This window comes from Cololabis saira, chromosome 9, assembly GCF_033807715.1.
Source record: "Cololabis saira isolate AMF1-May2022 chromosome 9, fColSai1.1, whole genome shotgun sequence".
Taxonomy (NCBI): domain Eukaryota; kingdom Metazoa; phylum Chordata; class Actinopteri; order Beloniformes; family Belonidae; genus Cololabis; species Cololabis saira.
The window spans coordinates 15,408,141-15,434,914 of NC_084595.1; the positions used below are offsets into that span (position 1 = coordinate 15,408,141).

The 26,774-nt window shown below is 42.0% G+C and overlaps 1 protein-coding gene across 1 annotated transcript in view; it reads right to left on the reverse strand.

Moving 5' to 3' along the window:
• The window catches only part of castor1 (cytosolic arginine sensor for mTORC1 subunit 1), a 34,082-nt gene extending 7,693 nt beyond the window's left edge, over window positions 1-26,389 (reverse strand). Inside the window, exons 1-7 of the mRNA XM_061730534.1 lie at window positions 26,113-26,389; window positions 13,156-13,226; window positions 7,316-7,509; window positions 6,245-6,380; window positions 4,850-4,973; window positions 3,999-4,115; window positions 289-371 (exon numbers count right to left, since the gene is read on the reverse strand). Coding sequence (XP_061586518.1) covers window positions 289-371; window positions 3,999-4,115; window positions 4,850-4,973; window positions 6,245-6,380; window positions 7,316-7,509; window positions 13,156-13,226; window positions 26,113-26,225 — 838 coding nt within the window. The 5' untranslated portion in view covers window positions 26,226-26,389. The remainder of the gene's footprint in view (window positions 1-288; window positions 372-3,998; window positions 4,116-4,849; window positions 4,974-6,244; window positions 6,381-7,315; window positions 7,510-13,155; window positions 13,227-26,112) is intronic.
• Between the last annotated feature and the right edge of the window lie 385 nt (window positions 26,390-26,774).

Here is a 26,774-nt window from a genome sequence, read left to right on the forward strand (position 1 = left end):
GGAGACGATAACAGCACTGCAACTGAGAATCCAGTGGCATGACCGTGAGAAGCCCTCACATGGACCGTTTTGAATATATGAAGATTGATTTTATAACATCCCAAGTTTCTACATTACAATTTCCACTCAGACATCCCTTTGTTGATATCAGTGGATGTCAGTCTGACCCTCTCCCTCTCTCTCCAACTCACTTTATACCCCTTCATGTCTATCAACATCATCAGCATCTGTGTACCCGACAAAACGCTCTCAGTCCCCCAATAAGTGGTTAAAGGGCGTTGTCCTCACCGAATCCCAGCGGCTGTCCGCCGATACGCACCATCCTCCACAGCTCCCCCGAAGAGCTGGTGAACAGGAGATCAGCAGGAAACCTAGAGCGACAAGATTGCATGATAACGTCAACTACATGCAGACGTCAAAGCGTGCCAACGGTGAGGGGAATACCACCTTCGCAGATACGTCTTAAAAGCAGCAGTGAAGTACAGCTGTTGAGGGGTAAGTTGGTTTAGGATTTCCTCTTCAGACTCTCACACACGAACAAAAAAAACACAAAAAAATATCGGGGGATTTCATTGATGTGCTTGTGCACCAAATATTGTACATTCATCAACAATTCATCAGAATGATAAGCCGTGAAAGGATGCATTTTAGGCCACAAATATTAAGGTAATGGTAATTTTTTTTACAATAGCTGCTCTAAAAGCTCTCTTATACATACAGGTAAAAGCCAGTAAATTAGAATATTTTGAAAAACTTGATTTATTTCAGTAATTGCAGTCAAAATGTGTAACTTGTACATTATATGTATTCATTGCACACAGACTGATGCATTCAAATGTTTATTTCATTTAATTGTGATGATTTGAAGTGGCAACAAATGAAAATCCAAAATTCCGTGTGTCACAAAATTACAATATTACTTAAGGCAAATACAGAAAAGGGATTTTTAGAAATGTTGGCCAACTGAAAAGTATGAAAATGAAAAATATGAGCATGTACAATACTCAATACTTGGTTGGAGCTCCTTTCGCCTCAATTACTGCATTAATGCGGCGTGGCATGGAGTCGATGAGTTTCTGGCACTGCTCAGGTGTTATGAGAGCCCAGGTTGCTCTGATAGTGGCCTTCAACTCTTCTGCGTTTTTGGGTCTGGCATTCTGCATCTTCCTTTTCACAATAGCCCACAGATTTTCTATGGGGCCAAGGTCAGGGGAGTTGGCTGGCCAATTTAGAACAGAAATACCATGGTCCGTAAACCAGGCACGGGTAGATTTTGCGCTGTGTGCAGGGGCCAAGTCCTGTTGGAACTTGAAATCTCCATCTCCATAGAGCAGGTCAGCAGCAGGAAGCATGAAGTGCTCTAAAACCTGCTGGTAGACTGCTGCGTTGACCCTGGATCTCAGGAAACAGAGTGGACCGACACCAGCAGATGACATGGCACCCCAAACCATCACTGATGGTGGAAACTTTACACTAGACTTCAGGCAACGTGGATCCTGTGCCTCTCCTGTCCTCCTCCAGACTCTGGGACCTCCATTTCCAAAGGAAATGCAAAGTTTGCTTTTGTCAGAAAACATGACTTTGGACCACTCAGCAGCCGTCCAGCTCTTTTTTTCTTTAGCCCAGGTGAGACGCTTTTTGCGCTGTTTCTTGGTCAACAGTGGGATGACACGAGGTATGCGGCAGTTGAAACCCATGTCTTTCAAGCGTCTCTTGGTGGTGGCTCTTGAAGCACTGACTCCAGCAGCTGTCCACTCCTTGTGAATCTCCCCCACATTTTTGAATGGGGTTTTTTTCACAGTCTTGACCAGGGCGCGGTGATCCCTATTGCTTGTACACTTTTTCTTACCACAGTTTTTCCTTCCCTTTGCCTCTCCATTAATGTGTTTGGACACAGGGCTCTGAGAACAGCCAGCCTCTTCAGCAATAACCTTTTGTGTCTTGCCCTCCTTGTGCAATGTGTCGATGGTCGCCTTTTGGACAGCTGTCAAATCTGAAGTCTTCCCCATGTTTGTGTAGGCTTCAGAACTGGACTGAGAGACCATTTAAAGCCCTTTGCAGGTGTTTTGAGTTAATCAGCTGATTAGTTTGTGGCACCAGGTGTCTTCAAAATGTAACCCTTACACAATATTCTAATTTTGTGACACACGGAATTTTGGATTTTCATTTATTGCCACTTCTAATCATCAAAATTAAATGAAATAAACATTTGAATGCATCAGTCTGTGTGCAATGAATACATATAATGTACAAGTTACACCTTTTGACTGCAATTACTGAAATAAATCAAGTTTTTCAAAATATTCTAATTTACTGGCTTTTACCTGTATATATGATGTTGTTTTGAATTTTGTTTTACACATGCAAAACATTATCTGACCAGATTTCTATGCTGGTTTCCATTATAAGGTCATAGACGCTGTATGTTGATGCTTTTGCACTGAAGGGGGCTGCAAACTATTTTCTTGAGCTGCTCTGCAATGAGACCCCGAAAAATGTTTTTTTTTTTTTTTTTAAACTTCACATTAAAATAGAGGTGCATTTAGCTCTGACCGTCTCATAAAACAGGAAAATTCAAATGTGTCTCTAAGGGAGCAGCATCTACCCCGTCCCTCTTCAGCTTCAACATCATTTTACTCCTCTTGATCCAGCACCCCTGGCCCATTAGATGTACTTATTTTAATTCTTTTTTAGGGTCCCCCCGTTGCTTAAAGACAACTTGTATCTGACACCCCTGGTACTACTGAAAACTATAATACAAACACAGAAAATACACAACACTAAAACATAATAATACACACAGAAAACAAACCTAACTTCCAACAATAACGCCGTTTCTGGGGCTTTGAGACTCTGATGTCTTGAGGGAAAGTCTCCTCCCCCCGACCACGGAAGACGACCCTCTTCAGCTTTAGAGCTGCTTGGATTCATAAGGTCCCAACAGGCGTCCCAATTTCAAAAACTAAACTTCATAGGTTCAAATGACAAGGCTGGGACATGAAAACCTGAAGAAATTGACATTTAACCAGAACTCCTCCTGTGGACAAGGCTCTAAGAGAAGGCCCCAACCTTGGTTTCTAGTAAATGGCATTTTGAGTATGAAAAAATAAATAAAAATAAATAAATTAAAAAAAGATATTGACAGAATATTTGTACTGGTTGGGGGATACTTAGGTATTATTTACCTTTTTCAATGTTTATGCTCCTCCAGGTTCTGATTGGGAAACATATTTATATATAAACCGATTTCAGCCCGTCTACAGAAGACTGGTAGGATGTAATTCATGAAATATTTCAGATGGAAAGATTTTCCCCATAGACTCCCTTCTTTTGTCTAATTCCTGGTCGTCTCTTTAATATTTAAGGTTTATTTTTTTTATGCGTGTGGGTAAATGTGGAACACCGCTCCATTGTTTTTTTTTTTTTTTTATCTTGTTAAAATTTATGAGGCGAAAAGTGAGTTTACTGTATGATTTTTACAAGTAATCAATAATGTCTGAATTATTAAAGTGATTCTAAATAAAGACTGCTATGCAGATAATATCTTTTTAAATCTGTTTTACATCCAATATTAACAGGACATAGTAACACGTGGTTCCCATGGTAACACGGTGCAAAGCCGAGGGTTTTTTCTTTGATGGAATGAGGTACGACACAGCCGTTTTGGACATCATATATTACATCTTCGAGAGCTGATTTATTTGTTCAATTTAAAAATCAATATTTGATTGACGTCTAAAATATGTCATTTTCATTCATTCATTGATGTATGTTGTTTGTTTTTGTTGACAATCCAACTGAGCAAATCAACCAATGCCTTTTGGATTGTGACATCAGACGACCTCCTGATCAACATATTTATTTATTTTTTTTTCCATTTGAAGAGGTGGAAATATTAACTTTTCATCCTGGCATTTCAAAGTGTGACTGCTGAACCAGTGCTGACCAGTCTGGTGTCAGCTGAGGGACGTTACAGGGGGAGACACCAAGAAACCTACTGTCTCTGAGCCTCGCTGTCCATCACCAGCGAGATGTAGCCGTCGATGAGGGAGAAAGAGAAGAACTTGATGCAGTCCAGGTCCTGGCCTGCAGAGGACTGGACGTCTTCCTTAGGACTGCGGAGGGAGAGACATCATCAGCAGGCTGTATTCATCATTATTACATGCACATGCATTTGAAAGTAAAGCTGGCATTCATTTTATGTACCCTAACATGCACAGTCCCGTAAAAAAAATAGAATATTGTGATTTTCTGTAATACAATTACAAAAACAAAAATGTCATACACTCTGGATTCATTACAAATTAACTGAAATATTGCAAGCCTTTTATTATTTTAATATTGCTGATCATGTCTTACAGCTTAAGAAAACTCAAATATCCTATCTCAAAAAATTTGAATATTCTGGGAATCTTAATCTTAAACTGTAAGCCATAATCAGCAATATTAAAATAAAAGGCTTGCAATATTTCAGTTGATTTGTAATGAATCCAGAATGTATGACATTTTTTTTTTTTTTTTTTTAATTGCATTACAGAAAATAAAGAACTTTATCAAAATATTCTAATTTTCTGAGACAGTCCTGTATATTCTGTCATGCAACGCCCCAAATCAATCAAAATTTGAAGTTAACCTTCATGTCATCCTAAATCAATCAAAAGGTTCTAGAATTTGCATAATAGAAGAAAAAAAATGAAAGGAAAGAAAACAATCATGAAAAAAACAACCCTGGAAAAACTAAAAACATGGAAAAAGAAGAGCGTCTAAACTGCCTCATCGTCCACTAATGATCAGGTGGCTCCACCCGGTGTGTCCAGACGGTACTGCACCGGAGGAACCCGGATCTCACCAGCTGGAGTAGAAGACGACGTCGATGAGCGTGGTGGCGATGGACGGCAGCGTGTCCGGGTCCAGAGACATGACGCAGAACTGGTTCTGGGGGATCAGCACCGGGTGCAGAGTCGGCTGGATGGCTGGAGGAAAAATAACGGTGGGGGTTTAATCAGGAGAGACGGGGGGGCAACAGGACTTGCATCAACAGGACTTGTGGTTCTGGAAATCACTGAGTAGACCAGATTATCAGCAGAGTTCAAAAGTGCCAACGGGTCGTTTCAGGTCCAGACCTTAACCTAACCGAGACGCTGTAGCGAAACCTCAAGAAAACGCTCACACCCCTCAGGGAGGTGAAACTGCATTTTAAAGTCGCATGGGCCTGAACTCCTCTGTGATGATGTGACAGAGTGACAGTAGACAGAAAACGATGGCGCCGAGTTTCCGCTGATGAAGGTACTACGTCAGATATTTAAGTGTGTTTGGTTTTTCACATACTCCTTCTGCAGCACAAATGAATGAGGACGTCTTATTAAGACGAGCTTAGAAGAGCTGAGGGTTTACTCCCTCTCTCACAAGACTGCAGCATCATTATTGTTATTATTTTGACATTTTGACACGATGCAGATTACTTAGAGATGCAGAGATGCACCAGATGGGACTAGAGTTACTACAGTCAACAAAAATAATCCTGTTCACTGAAATAAGACTAAATACTAAAGAGTTTTATAAAACTAAAATTAACAATGCCAAACTAAATGACTGTATATGTATAACCTATAGTGATTAGGTAAAGTTATGAGGTCAACACGACAATATAAAGTTGATGAGTAAGAAGCTTAAATCTCTGATGTATTGTTGTTGATTATTTTCCATGGAGGGTTATTAATGCAGAATTACTCTGACATAATCCATTAAATGTTATTATGCCCGACCAAAATAAATCCCAGGACTTTTAGAGAATGCTCAGCTCTGCGTATGACCCATGCAGCGGATCCAGGACTCTGGGAATCCTGCAAACATAGACGTCCACATACAAACCTCCGGACTTGCAGCAACTTTTGGAGCCTATCTTATGCAAGCTGGAGCTGATAAATGTTGAGAAACAGTTATTTTTTACTGACACTGCAGCACTCCACCTTTCCACCGACTCTAAGACGTAATAGCAGCAGCAGGAAATGCAGAAAAGGGGATTCAACGCCAAAGAGCAGAGGAAACGCGTTTGTGGACGTGCCATTACATTTCTGGGGAGGTACTTTATTCATCTTAGCTGTGTTGGTTTTTATTTTAGTTAGATCACTCCCAGCCTCGTGTGTAACAGTTCAGGGCGTCTTCTCACAAACATCCTGCAGGGGGCGCTAAAGGGCCTTCCTCTAAATCCAGTGAATTCACCCCGAACCGGACCGAGCAGCACCTTCTTTGCCGTTCTTCTGGAGGCCGTTGGAAACGTCTGGACCACACACGGGGACCGACTCCCCCCCCACCTCTCGGTAGATGCTGAACTCCTCCTCCAGCGTGCTGACGACCACCGACAGGTCTTTCTCCCTCACCTGCACGACAAGGATGTGGAATTTAAAAGGTCACGGTTGCAGAGCCTTTGTAACATGCACACAAACCTCACCACTGTCGTCCTGTTACCGTGCGTTGGTTTGCAAGAGATAACCGAGCAAGTCGGCTATTAATACACTTGCTGACACAAATGTCTGCCTACTTAACCTTTTCACGTGTAATACATCAACTAACTTCAGCTCTGCCAAGAAGCTGCAAAAGTGGTGAGTGGACAAAGTGTAAAGACACTGGTTTCTGTTGTCTGGAAGACCGTCGCTGCACGGTCACAGATCTGGAGGCGGCCTCTGGTTTTGGGTTTGAAAAGAAGCTCCAGTTTACTAAAAAACATAAAATTATATACAGGACTGTCTCAGAAAATTACAATATTGTGATAAAGTTCTTTATTTTCTGTAATGCAATTACAAAAACAAAAACGTCATACATTCTGGATTCATTACAAATCAACTGAAATATTGCAAACCTTTTATTATTTTAATATTGCTGATTATGGTTTACAGTTTAAGATTCCCAGAATATTTTATTTTTTTGAGATAGGATATTTGAGTTTCTTAAACTGTAAGCCATGATCAGCAATATTAAAATAATAAAAGGCTTGCAATATTTCAGTTGATTTGTAATGAATCCAGAATGTATGACATTTTTGTTTTTGTAATTGCATTACAGAAAATCACAATATTGTAATTTTCTGAGACAGTCCTGTATATATGTATGCGTTAGATTTTTACCAACTTGGTATAAACCATTAATATATATGCAGACAAAAAAAAAAAAAAAAAAAAAAAAAACAGGCTCCAGGAGTCCCCAGATTACATGGTGAGCTCGTTGCGCTCATTTACTCTTAAAAAGACACCAGATGCACCAAAGTAAAAGAAAAAGAAAAGAGGACAGTTGACCGGCTGGAGGAGACGGAACTCACCAGGATGAAGTCCGTCTGATAGGTGGAGAGCATGAAAACGGAGACGTGCTGCTGGGCAAGGGGAGCGATGACCGACTTGGCAATCTTGGTCACGCCGACAGCCTGCGAGCTGCTGGAGGCGTTGCCGTTGGATACCACGTTGAGAGGCAACCAGATGGAGCTCTCGAGCTGAAGGTGCTCCGAGGGCTGCAGCTCTGGGTGGCATCGAGATCAGAACAGTCAGTCAGCGACTCGGAGCACAGATTCAACGTCACCCCGCTCATGTGTACCAGGTATTGGGTGATGTCTAGGTCATACGAGAGGGCTTCATATACAACTACACCTGTATGGATGCTTTACATCTCAGAGTTAAGACTCTCTTGAACCTGCTTTCAAAGCAAAAACCAGCAGGAGGCCACTTCCACGGCTGCAAAAATAATCACACTTTAATAGAAGTCTATAGAGGGAAACCTTTATGTAGCGCTTCCCTTTCCTTGGAAAAGTCTTTTGGGTGAAAACACCATAAAACTACTGGTGGAAGTGGAGGATTAGTGCTAGCGGTTTCTGAGTTGCCCTTTTCCTTGGAAAAGCTTTTCAGCTTTTCCAATCGTATCAGTGGGATTCTGCACATTGATTTGTTATTTCTGTGTTGGATGCCATCACTGGCACGAATCTCATTTATCCCGGTTTGGAACCCAAACCCCGGCTACATTGGGACAATCGGACCAGTGTGGAGTTCAATGTCCTGCTGAACACAGTTTACACTTTTACTGTCCCACTAAAGTCTGCAGCAGGTAACATTGGGCCGTCCGTGACTCTCGAAGGGACGGTGGGTCAGGTTTGAGATAAAGACGGGAGCAGCTTACAGCCAGGAGACAAGATGAAATACGTTATGCAGATTTTTTTCATCTGCATCATATTTTGTCTATTTAAAAAAAAGAGAATGTACCTATGTAGCCGGTCCCAAACCTGGATAAATTCAGACAACTTTATAAATCCCTTTGGGAGGTTCCCTCGGGGAAATTGACATCTCCATCTCACACACAAGAAATCAAAACACCCCAAAAACCAAACACCCATTGACAAGATAAAAAGATACAAATAAAAATAGAAATAAATAAATAAAAAGTGCAGTGCCAAATGATATTTGTCGTGTTGAGGCTGTAAACTATGAGGCAGCAGCAACTTCCTGTTGCTGCTGCTCATATAGCATGCACACACTTCCTCTCTCCTGCCTGCAGCCTTCCTTTGCCAGACAGCTAAAACCCTCCTCACACACCACAAGCATCTAAACCCAGATGCAGTCAACAGCAAAGCAAGACGCTGATACGGTTTCAGACTTCTGTCGCCAGGAAGGCTCAACGTTAGAACAGGGAGACACCGCAGAACCTGTACAGCTGAGAACACCCGTGCTGGGAAAACGATGCTCGTCATGATTTTGTTTTTATAGTCGCAACAATGATGTGAAAAAAAAAAAAAGGGGATCAAAACTGTAGACTTGACGTCACAATTTAGGAATTACAGACATTTCAAGCAAAGTAGTCCCATTTTAAGGAGCTTAACAGTTTGGTTCATTCTGAAAACAAAAGAAAGCTCTGATGAGCTCAACAATATTAAACGGTGGAGCACGACTGAAGACACCTGAAGTGGATGATAACAACCCTTTCCTTGGTGAAGAGGAACCCCTTAATCGAGAATATCTCAGAGTGGAATCCCTGTTAAACTGTATCACAAACAGGAGATGTCTTTAAATGTAAGTTGAGGGATTGTAACGAGGTGCAATCTACTGGAACTAGAAAGACAACGTGGACTTTGCCTGAAAGCATCTTCAAAAAGGCTTTTATAGTCAGGAATCAGGTTCTCTGGAGGGATAAAACCATCAGAATGACAGGAAGGGAAAGGTTTAGGGAAAGAGAGGACCAGCTCGGGATCTACCAGGTTGTGGCAAACATGGTGGAAGGAGTGTGATGGTACGGGCACGTACGGCTGCCAACAGAAAAGGCTCGCTGGCAGAAGGAGCACGATGACGATGATACACGCTGCTCACGATCAGATAAATGTGAACAAACTGACAGGATCACAGCGCAGATGGACAATCACCCTGAACATACCGCAAAAGCAGCTCAAGAAAAACAAAATACTCATCAGGGGTCGAATCAGTCACCTGATCTCGACCTAGCGGAGCACGATTTTCAGTCACAGAGGACAAGACTGGAGGCAGACGAGTCCAGGAAGCAGCTGAAGCTGGAGTGGCGGCCGGGGAAAGTCTAACGGCGGGGAAGCTGCAGGATTCCCATTCATTATTAAAAACGATGGTTATAGTCACCATTGTTTCACTTCATCCAAATACTTTGGAGCTAGGGCTGTTCGATTAATCGATTTTAAATCGTAATCGTGATTATGTAATTAGAACGATGTTAAAACGTGAACATCGTAAGATCGATTTTTCACTTTTTTTTTACCTTGTCTGCACACATATTAATGATTGATGGAAATACCTCTCAATACCTGCGACAAGTGCCCCATGGGAGAGGCTCTTTAGTGTAGGAGGGGGCGTTGTAACATGCCACCGGGCATCCCTCAAGCCAGATGCGGTAGACCGGCTCGTGTTCCTTGCAAAAAACTTGCAAATGTGAATAGCAAATGTAATGACTGACATTACACACCTCTACCTCCTTCATGGGTTGCATTATTATTTAGCATGCAAAGACCCAGTTTATTTTAATTAGAAAATGTCTTGTTTTATTTAATTGGAAATATAACTTACTGTATGTTTGCAAGTGCTGATTTGCTGATTTTTTTTTCCAGAGATAAAACTTTATATTTTATTATATTTTTTAAAACTTTTTTTCAACTTATTTTACAGAGTTTTGCACTTTATTCATTCATTTTTGGTTTAATAAGAGCAAAGTTTGCACTTAAAGCCCAATGGGGCAAATGTTCAATAAAAAAACAGCATATTTGAAAGCCTTTTGTCAATTCACAAAATAATCGTAATCGAAAATCGGATTTTGAGAGAAAAAAAAAAAAAATCGAGATTTTATTTTTGGGCAAAATCGAACAGCCCTATTTGGAGCTCTTGAAAATATGGTACTTTTTAAAAAGGAGTAAATGCTGTATTTCTCTTAACTTAAAACCTCTTTGATCACATCTAAATGTTTTCATTTCAAATCCAAATTTTTGTTGTCCAAGTGGACAACAAGAATGCACCTAAACGTAGCCTTAAGATGCGACTCTACGGACCTAAAACAAAGATGTTCCTCATCTCAAAACAAGATCAGACTGGAAACTGCTTAGAGCGAAACCAAATATTACTTATTTAAGGGAAGTACAACTATATCCTTCACAAACTATTTCAAAACAGTAATATTTCTTAATGCTCAGACTGGAGGGCCGGTCGGCCGTCTGCAGCCACTTTCTTTTCAACTCCAGGCGACCTTCAGAGGAGGAACTACACTTTGCGGTTACAGTTTCATTATCATTCAGCTAAAAGCGTCACCAAATGCAGTCCATCTCCCGGCAGCGAATACTCCTCTTTCTTATTCTTTTATTCCCCTTCAAAAGGGGGCCTCCACTCTGGACGGCATCATTTTTCACCGACATTCCCTCGTGGCTTCACTACATACCAGCTTTCACCTCTTAAAATAGGCACTCAGAAGGAGAAGAGAGGAGAGCGGGAGTAAGAGAGCGCCCGCAGGCGATACGTGGCTCCAACATCCACATCCGTGGGAAAGGACAGGGCGATGGAGGCGAGGGGAATGGATGGAGCCGTTAAAGAAGAGGTTACGCTGCAGAGTTTAAACGACACTGGCGGAGGACTTTGAGCAGAACTTTCTAACTCTGGAAGGAAAGTGGACGAATCCTGAACATTTCTGATGAGAAATCATTGACCCCTCCCTCTCTGCTGTGCTTAAACTCTGCTTTCAGCACTAAAAATGACTGAAGGGTTGCTGTTGTCAAATATCCTAAACATTTTAATACGTCTCCAATGCTTTCATTTACAGAATCAAAGCATTTTTGCCACTGGGTTTTGCATAAACGGGTGCAACAGCAGTCCTTTATTTGGCTTTAATTTCAATTTTAAGCTCCACACCAGACAAAACTAAAAACTGAACGCTCTTATCCAGAATGACGTGAAAGCAGTGCTCTCATCGTCTGCTTCTGCACATGAAGCCACAAGCATTTTTTCCTCCTACTGCATCTTCTGCTGCTGTTTCTGGTCTACACCCATCCTACCATGTGAGGTCTGAGTGGGAACAAGGAAGGAAGGAAGGAAGGAAGGAAGGAAGGAAGGAAGGAAGGAGGAGTGGAGAGGTAAAACAACTGAATAAGCCCAAAGGTTGTGGCCCAGTTCCAGACTTCAGAACGAACCCAGTGAGCAACAAACACCCTTTCAGCTTCAGATCCTGCTTATTTTTCTTTTATCATATTGTCAGAACCTCATTACATAATTTGAAAATGCAAAACAATAGTACACCTGCAATGCAAACCATGCACAGAATGTAGTCTGACTTTAATACAAAGGAAGGTCATGTAAAGACTTCGTTTTTATTTATTTTTTTCCCTCCTCACTCTTCATATATATATTATGCAAAGTACCTTGAATTATTTATTTATTTAGCCTTTATTTATCCAGGAAATCTCCCATTGAAATACAAAATCTCTTCTTCCAGGGAGTCCTGGAGAATTGCAGTGTTGCTGAAATTTGCGCTCTGTCGTCTGGCATTTTTCACTGTTGTGACCATTGACTGTAAAAAACAAGGTTGGGACTGCCGACCACTGTGGCCGCGCTTTGCATTATGGGATACAGCACGAGAGGAAACTGCTGAGCTGTACACTGAAAGAAAAAGAGAAGAATCTGGTCTTGTTTTACCACCACTCCGTGGATGATGGTTCAGGGCCTCCACTGGAGGAGGATGAAAGTGATTGTTTTCAACCACCCATCCTGATCAGAGGACCTTCAGAGGAAGTAACACGAGATTTCTAAAGCTGGACCCGTCTAGTGTTATTGTGTGTCTTAACTGCAACCAAAAGTCCCAAAGACAAATATTCGTTATACTCATTTATAAGAACAAACCCCCAGTGTTTAGAATTAAACTAGTTTGTAGTTGCTTCTGTACTTTGTTGTTCAAATTATCTACAAAAGGTCTCGCACACTCATCTGTGTGGAAAAAAAACGAGTGACACTTTTATTCTCATTTGCTTTCTGAAACACTTGAAAGAAAAACGATAAAATATACAGTCGTGCAAAAGTGGGTACAACCTCTTTTAATCATGTGTTAATGTCACATGATCCGAGAGGGTATCAGAATCAGGCGAACAGTGAGGCGTCCATTTGATTGGGGTGGCAAAACAACCCTAAATCATCACAGTGCTTCACAGTGGGAGGATTAGCAACCGCCGCCTGTTTGTGAATTATCTGTCTGGCTGGAGAACATTGGGGTGATAATGATTTGAAAATGGTTTTATAACCTTGTCAGACTGACATGCAGCAACATTTGCTTATCAAGAACCACTGCTTCTGTCTTTCCCTTTTGGAACTGTGTTAACACAACCCTGAACACTTAAAACATGCAAACTGATGACAAACGTCTGCTTTTCAAATATCTGGCTGAAACTTGACCTATATCCTATAAAAAAAAATTTCTCTGTGGAATAAAAAAATAAATACGAATTGGAATAAAAAAAAAAAAAAAAAGCTTAATACTAATGTTTCTACACGGCTGCAGTACTGATGTCAGCCGCTAGAATACAGTTAGTGCTTATTTGGGGAGAAAGCTCTTCCTGGTGAAAGAGGTCTGGAGAGAGAAGAGAGAGAGAGAGAGAGGGAGAGAGAGCAAGCATCTACGAGGGCATTTCACCTTTGAATCCCTCCTCATCGAGGACAACGGTGTAGTTCTCCGGCGTTTCCGTCAAGCTGAAAAACTTGCACCTGAAACAGGAGAAGAAAAAAATTCAGAGTTGTGCGGAAACATGAACGGTGCGTCGAGGAAAGAGAGGAAGAGGACGGTGTTATGCATCTGCTGCAAACAAAATGCGGTTCTGACAACAAACATCTGGTAAACAGAACTATTATGAAAAATATTTTCTTGCTTTAACACATATAAAGTGGTCTCTCCTCAGCCAACACAGAGAAGGAGGAAAGCCACCAAAGTCTGCAGTGTCTGTACAGCCGCCCGGATGAGCCGTCGGGTGTCATGTGATTTCTACGAGCTGTTGAGATTTGCGCATTTACGTTACGCACTTCTGCATGCGAGCGTCCCACTATCGTGTAGCACTGCGTGATATCAGACGCTCTCTGTCCATCTCCCTCCAGCCAGCTGCCACTTTATTTAGGTTTTTGTAATGAAATGAGGAAGTATCATAGAGATAACTTCTCATTTCAACTAACTGGATCAGCCGTTCCTCATCCATGACTGTTTCCTACAGCGCTTTCAACCGGCTTTCAACGCGAGCGACAGGAAGAAAATAGAAGCAGGGTGTCCGACAAATGTTCAGCTCAAAACGGCGCGGTGCGCAGCGCTGCTGCCAGTTAGGACAGTACAATAGAAAATAAAGCAATGGAATTAATTTTGTTGCTGACGCTCGCATGGGACACTGTTTAAATCCTGAATTATGGTTCCGCGTTAAATCGACACCTACGGCGTAGGCTCTGCGTTGGTGTAACGCGGAACCATAAATCAGCCTTAATAGTGTACGCAGCCGACTGCTCTTCTGCCCAGAGCAAGGCTTTGTGCCCTCGCCTGCTACACGTCATTCAGGCAGCCAATCAGCACAGTGCCTCATTATCATAGCCTCCCTGCCCACTCAGAATCCCTCATAGTGAATGAGGTTAGAAATGGTAAAAATAAAGACATGGCCCAGAGGCTGAATTTCTAATTTATTTAAAAAAAACAATCAGAAGCTTGTTTTTAAAGACATTCAAGGCCTGTTTAAAATAGACATTAAATGCCATAATAGGTCCCCTTTAATCACGAGCCCAAAGCTCTCTGATACTCCAGCACCATTGGCTGGGGGGGGCAAACTGGGCACCGCAAACTGGGGGCGCTGCTTTGGTTTCAAATCTGGTTCAGTGAAGGAAAGTCCAGGCAACGTCATGTTTAATGAGGTGACCTGTCACTCAATTGTGTGTACACACGCACGCACGTTTTTTTTTAGATTTGGGGCCAAATGGCTGCTGTGTTGCCATTGGTCAGTCTGACTACTGAATATTGTCTTTGTGAAAAGCTGTGAAGAGAAGCCTAAGGGGGGCGGGGGCAACTGGATCTGGTTTTTGTTACATACAATGATCAAGTCACTCAAATTCACTAAAGAGAGGAACTGCTCATGTTAAACACTCCAAATAAATGACTGACGGACAAATTAAATTGGTAAGAGCTGAACTTGCCCCTTGGACATTAATAAGGACCGGGCTTAATCTTCACTGGCTTTTCCACACTTTGGATTTTCACCTTAAACATTTGAAAACACACCACTGAAGTCTGCCCTTTAACTTTCAGGGGTAGAAAAACGTCAATACTCATCTCAAGTTCACTAATGAGCCGCATCAGCGTACCTAAGTGATAAGAGCTTACCCTGGAGGAATATTTGTGCAGGGCAAACATCATAAAAAAAACAAAAAAACGCTCACGAAGCAGTGGAGGGACACAACAGACGGCCCAGGGTGCTGACCTGGCCTCCAAAGCCGATCATGCATCCGTGGGGGGGCTTAAACCATCCCATATAGCAAAAACCTCCTCCTGACTACTCCAAATAATTTAAGGGGGGGGGGGGGGGTGGTTGCCAGGTAATGCCAATAATCAGCCATTGATGGAGTGATCATCAGTAGGTTGTTTAGCAGCCACTGGATCTGGGAAAAACCTTTTAAAAATATTCTAGAGGCAAATGTGGAATGGGGTTATGCAACAAAAGCCATCATCATGCAGGAATCCTGACAGAAAACAGGGTCATGCCAGCACCGGTGACATTTCTTTAAACCCAGGGGGGAAAAAAAAAAGAAGAAATGCCACATTTTCCTGTGACATTCCATCACTGAAGTTAGAAACCTCACTCGTCTTCTGCCCATCAGTCAGCTCGGGCCATCGGAGTCCATGCCTGAGTGAAACTTCAAACTCCTGACTCAGCAGAAACTAATCCCAGCCATGAACTGGAACGATCACACCACCGAGAGACAAAGAGAAAACACTGTAGCACCAACCGGCCGAGCTCCAGCAGCTCATTGTGCTCTGGTTTCCCGTTGAACCCTCACCTTCCTCAGCTCGCAGTTTCCTGCAGGTACTGTACGTGCAGCAGCAATGCTGCAAACCAGACCACTTTTTAATACATCAAGTAGGTTTTTTTTGTACACGTGGCTACATGCTGACTGTTGTCAGGCGACCTGAGGGAAACCAGGCTGAAACAACCGTGCAAATTTGGTTTCCTGTTTGCAACCTGCAGATAAAACAGATAAGAGGTTTCTACTAAGCGTCGGCTCATTGCAGAAAACGTAGAAGAACAGAGCAAAAAGCAACTGCTTGAAGCTGTTTTTAAACTTTCCCGTCCTCCTCATCACTCCGACATCCTCAGGAAGATTTAATAACCTACAATTAGTGCATTTCTGGCCCTCCTGTGGAGCTAATGTTCATGTTTATCACTGCAGGATTGCTATAATTATTTGAGTATATATTATATTTAAATATGAGAAGATAAATGCTTTCAAGATTAGGATTTTGTTGTGCTGCAAAATCAAACACAAATATTAATTTGCAAGCTTGCTATCTATGCAGCCTCAGGAATTCATTAACTGTTGAACAACAGAAAGTCAAACTTTAACTAACCTTAAGAATTAGTTGCCAATCCATATGTGGCGGTATTGAGAGCATCAACATAAAAGCTTCGATGCATCTGGTATTAATGCATTAAAAAAACCAACAAAAAAAACTGTGCCATTCAAATGGATCATTTTAAAGCGGACCTATTATGAAAAACACGTTTTTTCTTGCTCTAACACAGTGATTCTTAACCATAGCGGCCCAACCACACTTGGGCCGCGAGCGCCATCTAGTGGGCCGCCAAAAAAAAAAATCAGTTTTGTACGTGTGGGCCGCGAGGGCCGCGGGACTGCATAGCAACTGCCAACCAAATGAGGAGAAGAAGACACTCAGCTAGCTGTACGTGTAATAGTAAGAGAAATGGTGTGTCTTTACAGAGAAAATCCTTCATTTTGCACAGAGTAGGTTTAGATCCGCCAGGATTAGGGATCGATTAATTGGGTCTGCGCCCAGAGCAAGCGAGTGCGGCGTGATCATTTATCCCAGCGCGTCCCCGCGGCCGGGGAGGTCGGCTGAGGCTGCTGCTCGGGCGGTGGGCTCCGTCGTTACTGCTGAAGGATGGTAGATGTAGATGCGTGGGCTGTCGTGTCTGCTGGACTGGACTGTTCGGGCTTTCGAAAAAGCATCTGAAAGTAACTGCTGCAGCGCGACCAGAGAGCTGCGGTGCGGGCTGTGACCGTCGCAGCTGATCAGGCTCGGATGAACCCGACACACTGAGTCCTGACAACGTATTAATGTAAATAACTTAAAGTAAAATCAAACTAAGTTTTGTCCTCGCTGTATTTTTAAATATGCAACCCAGAATGGACAGATTCATCCTGTTCAGTCTTCACACTGGGACAAAACCAGTGTCTCATACGTTCAGAGACCGTGGCGTTCAAAGTGCGAAAGTGAAACGCCACTGAAACAAAACACAAAGTTTTTCATCAAACATATCCACTCAAGTCTGAACTGAAGTCACAGAAAAATAAACTGACCATCTTAAAACATCCTGCCCATGTTTGGGTCCAGATACAGCTGTGAAGCAGCTTTCTCCACAGTGAACAGAATTAAAACTAAATATCGTTTCAGGCTCATCAATGAGCACCTCCACATGCATATGAGAACCTGAACCCATCCAGCCCAGATTTAAAGTCCTGACAGGAGAAGTTAGAGCTCAGTTCTCTCACTGAACAACAGAAAGTGGGGGCATAAGATTATAAGAGGGGAAGAAAGAAAAACTGCAAAACTGTTAAATTGTTAAGATGTGTTTATATTAATTTAGTATAAAAATGTGTTGAGACAATTAACAAAGAAAAGGGGAAATTCAAACTGCTGGTAGAGAAATAAAATAAGATAGCATTTGAAAAATAAAATAAAATCTACTTTATTTTTAAGAGAAAAAAATATGTTTAATTCAAGTTAAACATGTTAATTGGCAAATATGTACTTTTTTAATATAACAGTCAGATGCAGATGTTGATACAACTATGAGGCTACTTGAATACACACACACACACACACACACACACACACACACACACACACACACACACACACACACACACACACACACACACACACACACACACACACACACACACACACACACACACACACACACACACACACACACACACACACACACACACACACACACACACACACACACACACACACACACACACACACACACACACACACACACACACACACACACACACACACACACACACACAGATGTTCTGGACCTTCGCTTGAGTAAATTTTCTCTAAATGGACCTCTTAAAGTTTTAGTTGAATACCCCTGCTATACAGTGTTAATATTTAACGGGCCCCGGGCCACTCTGTACTGAAAAAATTGGGCCCCAAGGTCAGAAAGGTTAAGAACCCCTGCTCTAACATATATAAAGTGGTCTCCCCTCAGCCTGGCAACTCGGAGAAGGAGGAAAGCAACCAAATTCTGCAGTGTCTGTACAGCCGCCCGGATGAGCCATCCAGTGTGATGTGGCTTCTACGAGCCGTTCAGATTCTGCTCCTGTCGAGACGTCACGACAGGAGCGATGCATGAAACCACGCCCACAACTAACTCCGCCGGCCGGAGCTTCCGCCATTTTTTCGTAGCGTTGTATCGCGTCATTCAGACAGCCAATCAGCACAGAGCCTCATTATCATAGCCTCCCCGCCCACTCAGAATCCCGCATAGAGAAGGTTAGAAACGGGGAAGATAAAGACATGGCTTAAAGACTGAATTTCTAATTTATTTAGCAAAAACAACCAAAAGCTTGTTTTTTAAGACATTCAAGGCCTGTTTAAAATAGGTATTAGATGCCATAATAGGTCCCCTTTAAAGATTTTGCCAAAAAAAAAAACAGTCATGTGACCAGTCATATCTAGTCTGCTCATTTCCTCTAAAAGGCTCCTAGATACCGCACATCTCTGCAGCCGAACAAGATCACTACATCATACACTACGCAACTTGGACCTGCTTAATCTTGGGAAAGATGTCAAGAACGTTATGTGCAGACTGAACAAGGATGCCCTCTTGAGTTGTAGATTGGGGCGTGATGCGGGGAGATTAAGGATTGCATCACGAGCAGGCGGCAGGACCAGCGTGACGGGGGTCATCGAAGCGCTGGGGGGGATGGCAGATGTGGACGAATCAGCTGTTCCGCCTCAACGATGAACGACATGTCCAAGATTGTCCATGTTTTGTCTGCAACCTCCCAAAATCGTGCAGTGTACAAGGGGCAGAAGACTGAACGCTGGGTGGGTCTCTCCCCACCGCCCAAGTCTTGTGAGTTTGATGGTTGGTCTGGAGGTTCCTCTGCTGGTTCCTCCCGGGAAGATTACCTGTAAAACCTCATCTTGCAGGTTGTCAGGATTGGTTTTGTAGTATTTTATGTGCTACAGACGGGCAATCCGACCTCATCCTACAGGACAGGATAATCAGGCCACATGGACCCAGTTCTTGTCCAGTATTCTTGGTAAAGTCCTGATCGTGGGGGTTGTTCTGGAGGTGATCTTATCAGAGTTTCCTGCACTGTGAGGTGCGTTAAGAGCGACAGCTGAAAGAACGTTTGAACCACAACAATCGCGTCTCATGAATATCCAACACGTTGAGCTACGATCAGAAATCTCTGACGAATACCACCGGTGAATTGTTTCAAGGAAACCAACGGCCCCTCAGAAGATGAGCCGACAACAGAACCACCCATGAAAACTGGGATTCAAAGAGAACGTGACTTTCACCAAAAGAGACCCGAGACATGACCCTGTCCTTTTTTATATCATCTGCAAAGAAACCTTTGATTAAATCTGATCTTTTTGTGTGTTTTCAATTCAAAAACAGGCCCGAAGCTGTCGGGGTCATGTCCTCTTGCTCTTCATCATCAACGTTTGCTTAAACTGAAGCGACGGAGGGCTCATGGGAACTAAACAGTTACATCTTTAACGTTTTAACATTGAATGTCTCTCACATATAAAAAATGCATCACAAGTTTTAAGAAAAATCTATTGCTGCCATAAATAAAATTTATGTTATAAACACGATAAACCCATGATGGATGAGGTGGTTTTCAGGGTGTGTTAATGAGCTGGAAACTCCCCACCAGCAAGTTCATTTTTTTAGCGTCACCGTCACCTGGTTTGGGCGAGAACCTCCACCGGCATATCTTCACCTGCCGACTTCATTATAGTTGCATCACTCTGAGATGCCACGGTGGGCTGCGTGATACGGCCAGTGATGCTCCCAGGCTAGATCGGTCAGATTCTCCGTTTCACCTGTATTCTGGCTGCAGAAAGCCGCGCTGGACAGGAAACAACCTCAACAATATAGACAGCCCTCCAGCTAGAACGGCGTCTTTCCCAGAATTTAGTGCACTGAAACCTATATTAGGACTGCAAGTTCCCATTTGTATTGTATGTCTATAATTCCTGTTATGAGCCCGTCAAAATGTGTTTGGTTTTTTATAAACGTGGGCGTAGAAGTGCGCAGGGGCACATCTTTGCTAACATCCAGGCTGATCTCTAAAGGCTACGGGCGATTTGATTATGTACATCCCGATAAGGGATACGGATTATGATGGGGTGGTTGTTGATTTACAATAAAAGTGCAAACATCTACATCAGGGATATTCAACTGGCGGCCCGCGGGCCACTTGCGGCCCGCCAGGAGTTTTTATGTGGCCCCTGGTCATATTTCATACCTAGTTATTAATGTTTTTAATATATATTAAATCATTTTATATATCGTTGCATTTAATGTCACTTCCGGCCGGTGTTTTACATATCGCATTTTGTTAATTAATAAAAGTTTCAGATGCTTGGTAGCCTTTTCAGTTGGTTAATGATTCATTGGACAGTGTTTGTACATGTTAATCTATGCTAGAGATGTTTTTTTACTACTTTGGATTTTTTGCCAGTGTTGCACAGTGATAATGTTTGTCACATTATTTGTTATTAACCTCCATTTATAGAGGACTTGTTTACATCATTAGGCTTCTAGGATTGGCCTGAAATTTTTTTCGTTTTAATCTCTAAATGAGGACTTTGCATTTCAGATGGAACTTCTAAGCCTGCTATAATTTCATGCGATTGTTTTGCTGATATAATGCACAGATGTGTCATAAATAAAGGAGCTTATGGTTAATATTTTGGTTTCTTATTTATAACATCAAACTGGCTACTATGAACTGAAATGCTTGTGCTCAATGCTTAATATAATATTCAAATAAGGAAATCTTGGTGGAAAGTGGTGCTTTGTCATTATGGCGTGTTTTATTAAAAGTAGGTCAATATCAACTTCATTAAGTTTGCGCAATGCATGGTTTCAAAATGATCTTGCATTTAAAATAATATTTCTTTATCTGAATATTATATTTAACATTCACAATGTTAAGTTTTTGAGTCTATGAACATAGAGTTGATGTGCCATAAAAAAGCGAGACTGGAATTTGCAAAAATGCATGTTGACAAGCCACAAAGCTTCTGGGAGAATGTCCTTTGGACAGATGAGACCAAACTGGAGCTTTTTGGTAAGGCACATCAACTCTATGTTCATAGACTCAAAAACCAAGCATACGAAGAAAAGAACACTGTCCCTACGGTGAAACATGGAGGAGGCTCAGTAATGTTTTGGGGCTGCTTTGCTGCATCTGGAACAGGGTGTCTTAAATGTGTGCAAAGTAAAATGAAATCTGAAGACTATCAAGGCATTCTGGAGAGAAATGTGCTGCCTAGTGTCAGAAAGCTTGGTCTCAGTCGCAGGTCATGGATCTTCCAACAGGACAACGATCCAAAACACACAGCCAAAAACACCCAAGAATGGCTGAGAGAAAAGCGTTGGACTATTCTAAAGTGGCCTTCCATGAGCCCAGATCGGAATCCCATTGAACATCTGTGGAAGGAGCTGAAACATGCCATTTGGAGAAGACACCCACCAAACCTGAGACAACTGGAGCAGTTTGCTCATGAGGAGTTGGCAAAATACCTGTTGACAGGTGCAGAACGCTCATTGACAAATACAGAAATCGTTTAATTGCATTGATTGCCTCAAAAGGTTGTGCAACAAAATATTAAGTTATGGGTACCATCATTTTTGTCCAGCCCTATTTCATTAGTTTTTTTTTTTTTAATAATTATGTTAATCAACAATTCAAAAGTAATGGCTGATTTTGATTATTTAATTTTCAATACATTTTTATTTATTGTTACTTTTGTAAGTTTCAAGTGATTTCAGTGAGAGTTCTGGGTTTTTCCTTCTTTAACTGAGGGGTACCAACAATTTTGTCCACGTGTGTATATACATAAATCTCCGTCTTTGAGTGCAAAATAAATTTTGAAAACCCCCAAATTTTGGCCCTCTCCATACAGTCTTTTTGCAGATGTGGCCCCCGGCCTAATCTAGTTGAATACCCCTGATCTACATCATGTAACTACTGAAATAACTCTCAACAACAATTCTTAATCTGATTGGGATCAATCAAAAAGTCCTGTTTCAAAAGCAAGAACTGAAAAGTGGTAATTGTTTCTTGGTGTTATCGTTCCCGTCTTGTACTGATGTTTACAACCGCACCGTAGCATAGCGGCGAAGCCGTTCTGAAACGGCCTCCTTGTCCCTACGTGACCTTTAATGGACATCATCTTCTGAAAGGAATTCTAAGCAATGTTGATTTAGTTAGAATGTTATTCAGCTTAAAATGTCCTAGCAGGTACGTTACACTGTAAAGTTGGAACTGGGGGGGGGGGGGGGGCGGGGTCATGCCCCCACCAATGTTAAAACCAATTCTAGACCCTTGCTTCCAAATGAACCTCTTCGAGTCACTTTGTCGGGGGAGAAAAACACATTCCAGCATCAGTTGTTCAGCACGTGGTCATCGCTGATGGCTAGGGCCTGGGAAAAGAGGCTTGTTTGTTCTAAACGGGAAGGAAAAGAAGCGACAGGTGGAGAGGGTGAGGCCAACTGGGGAAAATGAGATCTAAGCACACAAAAGTCTGAACTTTGATCCAGCTGCACAAAACAGCGGGCAGCAGCGCTAGTTACGGGCCGAGGGCTGGCGAGGACTGCCGATGATGGCGGCGGCGTCCAACTGATGTTCCAGCTGAGGAAACGTGATAAGAATGGAGAAAAGTGGTGTGAAGTGTAAGGAGCGGGGCTCAAGCTACCTCACCTACATCCAGTTCAGCAACACCATCACTTTACATTAGAAGCTGACCGATGTGGAGAGAAAGCCCAAAGCTCGGAAGTGGAAAACTCCCATTGTTCCAACCCATGTTGTCCTTAATAACGGCCAAAGAGAGGAAAGAACCGTGTGGTGCCGGTCGGGCTGCTCCCACCACACAGGCAGACAAACCTGCTGCTCTGACGCTGGGTATGGTGATCACCAGTACTCAAGTTGTAAAATAAAAAGATCAGGGGGGATGGTGGATTTTATCATATGGGGACAGATAATTTGTGCTGATTACAAATAATATAATATATTACAAATAATAGCACTGAGCAAAACACCTGCAGAAATACTGCAGGAATGACATAGCAGCAGTTAAATGCAGCCTTCTGTAAGCTTTAAATATCCACTGGGCTTACATCAAATACATCAAAACACAAAAATAAAAAACAGTTTTCTGAACTTATCAATATGACTCTGTCCTTCACAGGTTAAGTAAAATGGATCCCTGCAAAAACTCAAAATCTAAACAAGAATATTTGTCTTATTTCTAGTTAAAATGTCTCATTTTAGTAAAAGAATCTCATTACACTTAAAACAAGACTCATCACTGGAAAAAAACAACAAGTTTCACCTGTTTCAAGTAGATTTTCACTTGAAATAAGCATAAAAATCTGCCAGTGGAACAAGATTTTTTTGCTTGTAATAAGAAGATAAATCTTGTCCCACTGGCAGATTTTCCTACTTATTTCAAGTGAAAATTGACTTGAAACAGGTGAAAATTGTCGAATAAGTTATTTTTCTGGTGATGACTCTAAATGTTGAAATAGCAGTAAAACCACATTCATTGATGAAATGACATAAGGGATGGAAAGGGGGGTGGCAGTTTTACAGAGGGGATGATTTTGACCATATTTATTTCAGGGGGGATGCCATCCCCCCTCATCTCGAGTACTGGTGATCACCCCACCTAGAACGTCTGAACAAAAACTAAGGAAAGCAGCAGACTACATATCTAAAAAGTATCAAAGAAAATTGATGTTTTTTTTAAAACTTGTTACTCGTGGGTGTTTAACAGAACCTAATACACGACTGATCCAAACCTGCAAACGGCACGACCCAGGAAAGACCACTGGTAGCGTACACACTGCAGGACAAGAGAGAAAAGATACCATCTTTAGATGAGGCAAAGACGTTTCTTTGACTACTTTCATCTTCAATCCGTGCCAAAACTCTGACTTGAGTGGATGATGAATGAAAGTCTCCCATCCTCTAGTGCGCAACAAGTGCTACTGTCAGGATCAGCTCGTTAAAATTCTTCTCAGAACTGCTGTCAAATCCCTGTGTTCTGTAATGAATAGCAGAGGCCTGAAAGAGGGGGACTGCAAAAAAGGGAAAGAAGAAAATCACCCCGGGCAATCAAGCCCCCTTAACGCAACTTAAAAACATTCTCCACCATGAAAAATCACTCAAAGTTTGAAAGAAGGGTGGAGAAAGAAAGATCCAAATGCAGAAAGAGAACAAGAACTAACAAGGCTGAACGCATCCAGCGTGAAGCGGGATGATGCAACTCCAAAACATGGACAGCAACACGTTTAAAAGGAAGACAGGCTCCTAGATCTAACGAAGAGCAGCAAGTCGGCCCTTTCCTGGTTGAATGTTTCACAGATGGTCCAAAGGAAAAAAAGGAGGGCTGGACATTTAAAATGAAATGCCTGCTTCTGGATGTGTGTTTTTGGTGATACTAGGCTGCACCAGTTTACAGGGTGTTGTATGTCATCCTGACGCAGTAAAAGCTTCTGTCAAAACTTTATTGCTTAACGCTACGAGTCAAATGAAGACTGATAGAGCCAGCTCTGGGGAGGGGAGAAAAATATATGATTTAAATCCCATTTTCTGTGTCAGCTGACAAGAAACATCTCCAGACAGTGATTAAAGGACTAATCTGCCGCCACTGCAAATGTCACACATGATAATAAAGTCTCAGAGGATGACATGTCATCTTGACATCACCGGGGCAATGAGAGGAAGATAATCCTCCCTGACGTTTGCCTCCACAGAAGAGGAGCCGCCAAGCCACTCCCCGGCTCCCCGGCCTGCATCACGGTGGCTGCGTGACAGATGTTGAGCTCCTCTCCTGGCCATGCACATGTGGGGCAGCCAGAGAAATAAAGAATTACATAACAATGGTAGGATGTCCAGGGGATTAGCTGAAAACTGGCCAGGGCCAACATGAGATATGCAGCACTTACAAACCGGAAGTGGGTCATATTTGCAATGGAAAGATCAGGTCCAATTAAAATACTAACGTCTCTTTAACTGTGTCAGTTTATGCTCAGAGGAAACAGCGTGCATCCATGCACCACTTTTGCAGGACTACAAAATAAAAGCATGCGATGACCAAACTTCTTGATTAAAACGACCACTTTCTCTCTTTTTTTTTTTTTTAAATCCGTGCACCCACTTTACAGAGGAAATAATCAAAGCATCAACAACTACTGCAATTCTCGACAGATGCACGCAGGGGCGTCAATTGGGTATGGCAAGGTATGGCAGCCGCCACACCTTTGCTTCAACGGTTAAATGTAAATGTTTGTTTTTTTAAATACATTTATGGAATAACTACAAATGCAAATAAGAACAACATGATCGATTTCACTAGTTATTATACACTGCAAAAACTCACAATCTTAACAAGAATATTTGTCTTATTTCTAGTTAAAATGTCTCATTTTTTTATAATCTCATTACATTTAAGACAAGACTCAAAAACAACCATTTTCACCTGTTTCAAGTAGATTTTCACTTAAAATAAGTAGAAAAATCTGTCAGTGGAACAAGATTGTTTTGCTTGTAATGAGAAGATAAATCTTGTCCCACTGGCAGATTTTTCTACTTATTTCAAGTGAAAATTTACTTGAAACAGGTGAAAATGGTCAAATAACAAGTTATTTTTCTGGTAATGACTCTTGTTTTAAGTGTAATGAGATTTTTTGACTAAAAATGAGACATTTTAACTAGAAATAAGACAAATATTCCTGGTAAGATTTTGAGTTTTTGCAGTGAGCGAGACTGCATTTGAAAAAGTTCCAATTTTCTTAAACACAGATAAGCTACATAGCAGACTTCTGTGATGAGTATTTGCTGGACGTGTTTATTGATACTCTAGTTAAGTTCTGTGACTCGTAACCTTGCCATACCTTAGCTTCGACTGAATTGACGCCACTGGATGCACGGATGCAGATTGTTTTATGGAAAGGGGTTGGGCAAAGACAGCACAGACAAACAGCCTGACAAAGGCTCGTTTCTGAATGAAAGGGCTGCAGGTTCAGGCACATTATACATCGATGAGACGCCTTACCGTGTCCTGTTCCGGAGAAATATCAGCTTTATCAAGGAATGTGTGTAATGAACAAGTCCGTTCTTGGCTATGCTGGTGACCCGCAGCCGGTGGTCTAATATGTGCAAGTCCATGTTCTCGGGCACGAGCAGCGCTTCTCTACTCGTCTTCCTGAATGGATGTGAACATTCAAACGCTAAATGTCGGCCTCGGCGAGCCACCTGAGCGGGGACAGAAACCCGCACGTCCCGCAGCACTTCTGTCACGCAGAAAAACACCCGACGTAATCGCACACAGGCTCGCACAACTACTGTATATTTAAATCCAGGCACGCCCCCACGCCGCCACGCCCCCGCCCCGCCCCTTAAAGGGACACACCACTTTCACGTGGACACGTGTTGCGCATGCGTGAAGATCGGAGGGGTGGGCGGTAATACCACGTCCGGTTTACAATTTCAAAGTAATAAACACTAGTTAGGATTTTTTTTTTCCAAAATAAATGCAACTTTATTATTTTATGTTGCATACATTGTCTTTTTTTTTTATTACCATTTATTAATTTTGATGTAGCTTTTAATCCAACTGCCATCATAACGGGTAGTAGCACATTTTACTGCATGTTCCATATTATTGCTGCACTTAAAAAAAAAAACAAAAAAAAAACACTTTTTCAATGTTTTTAT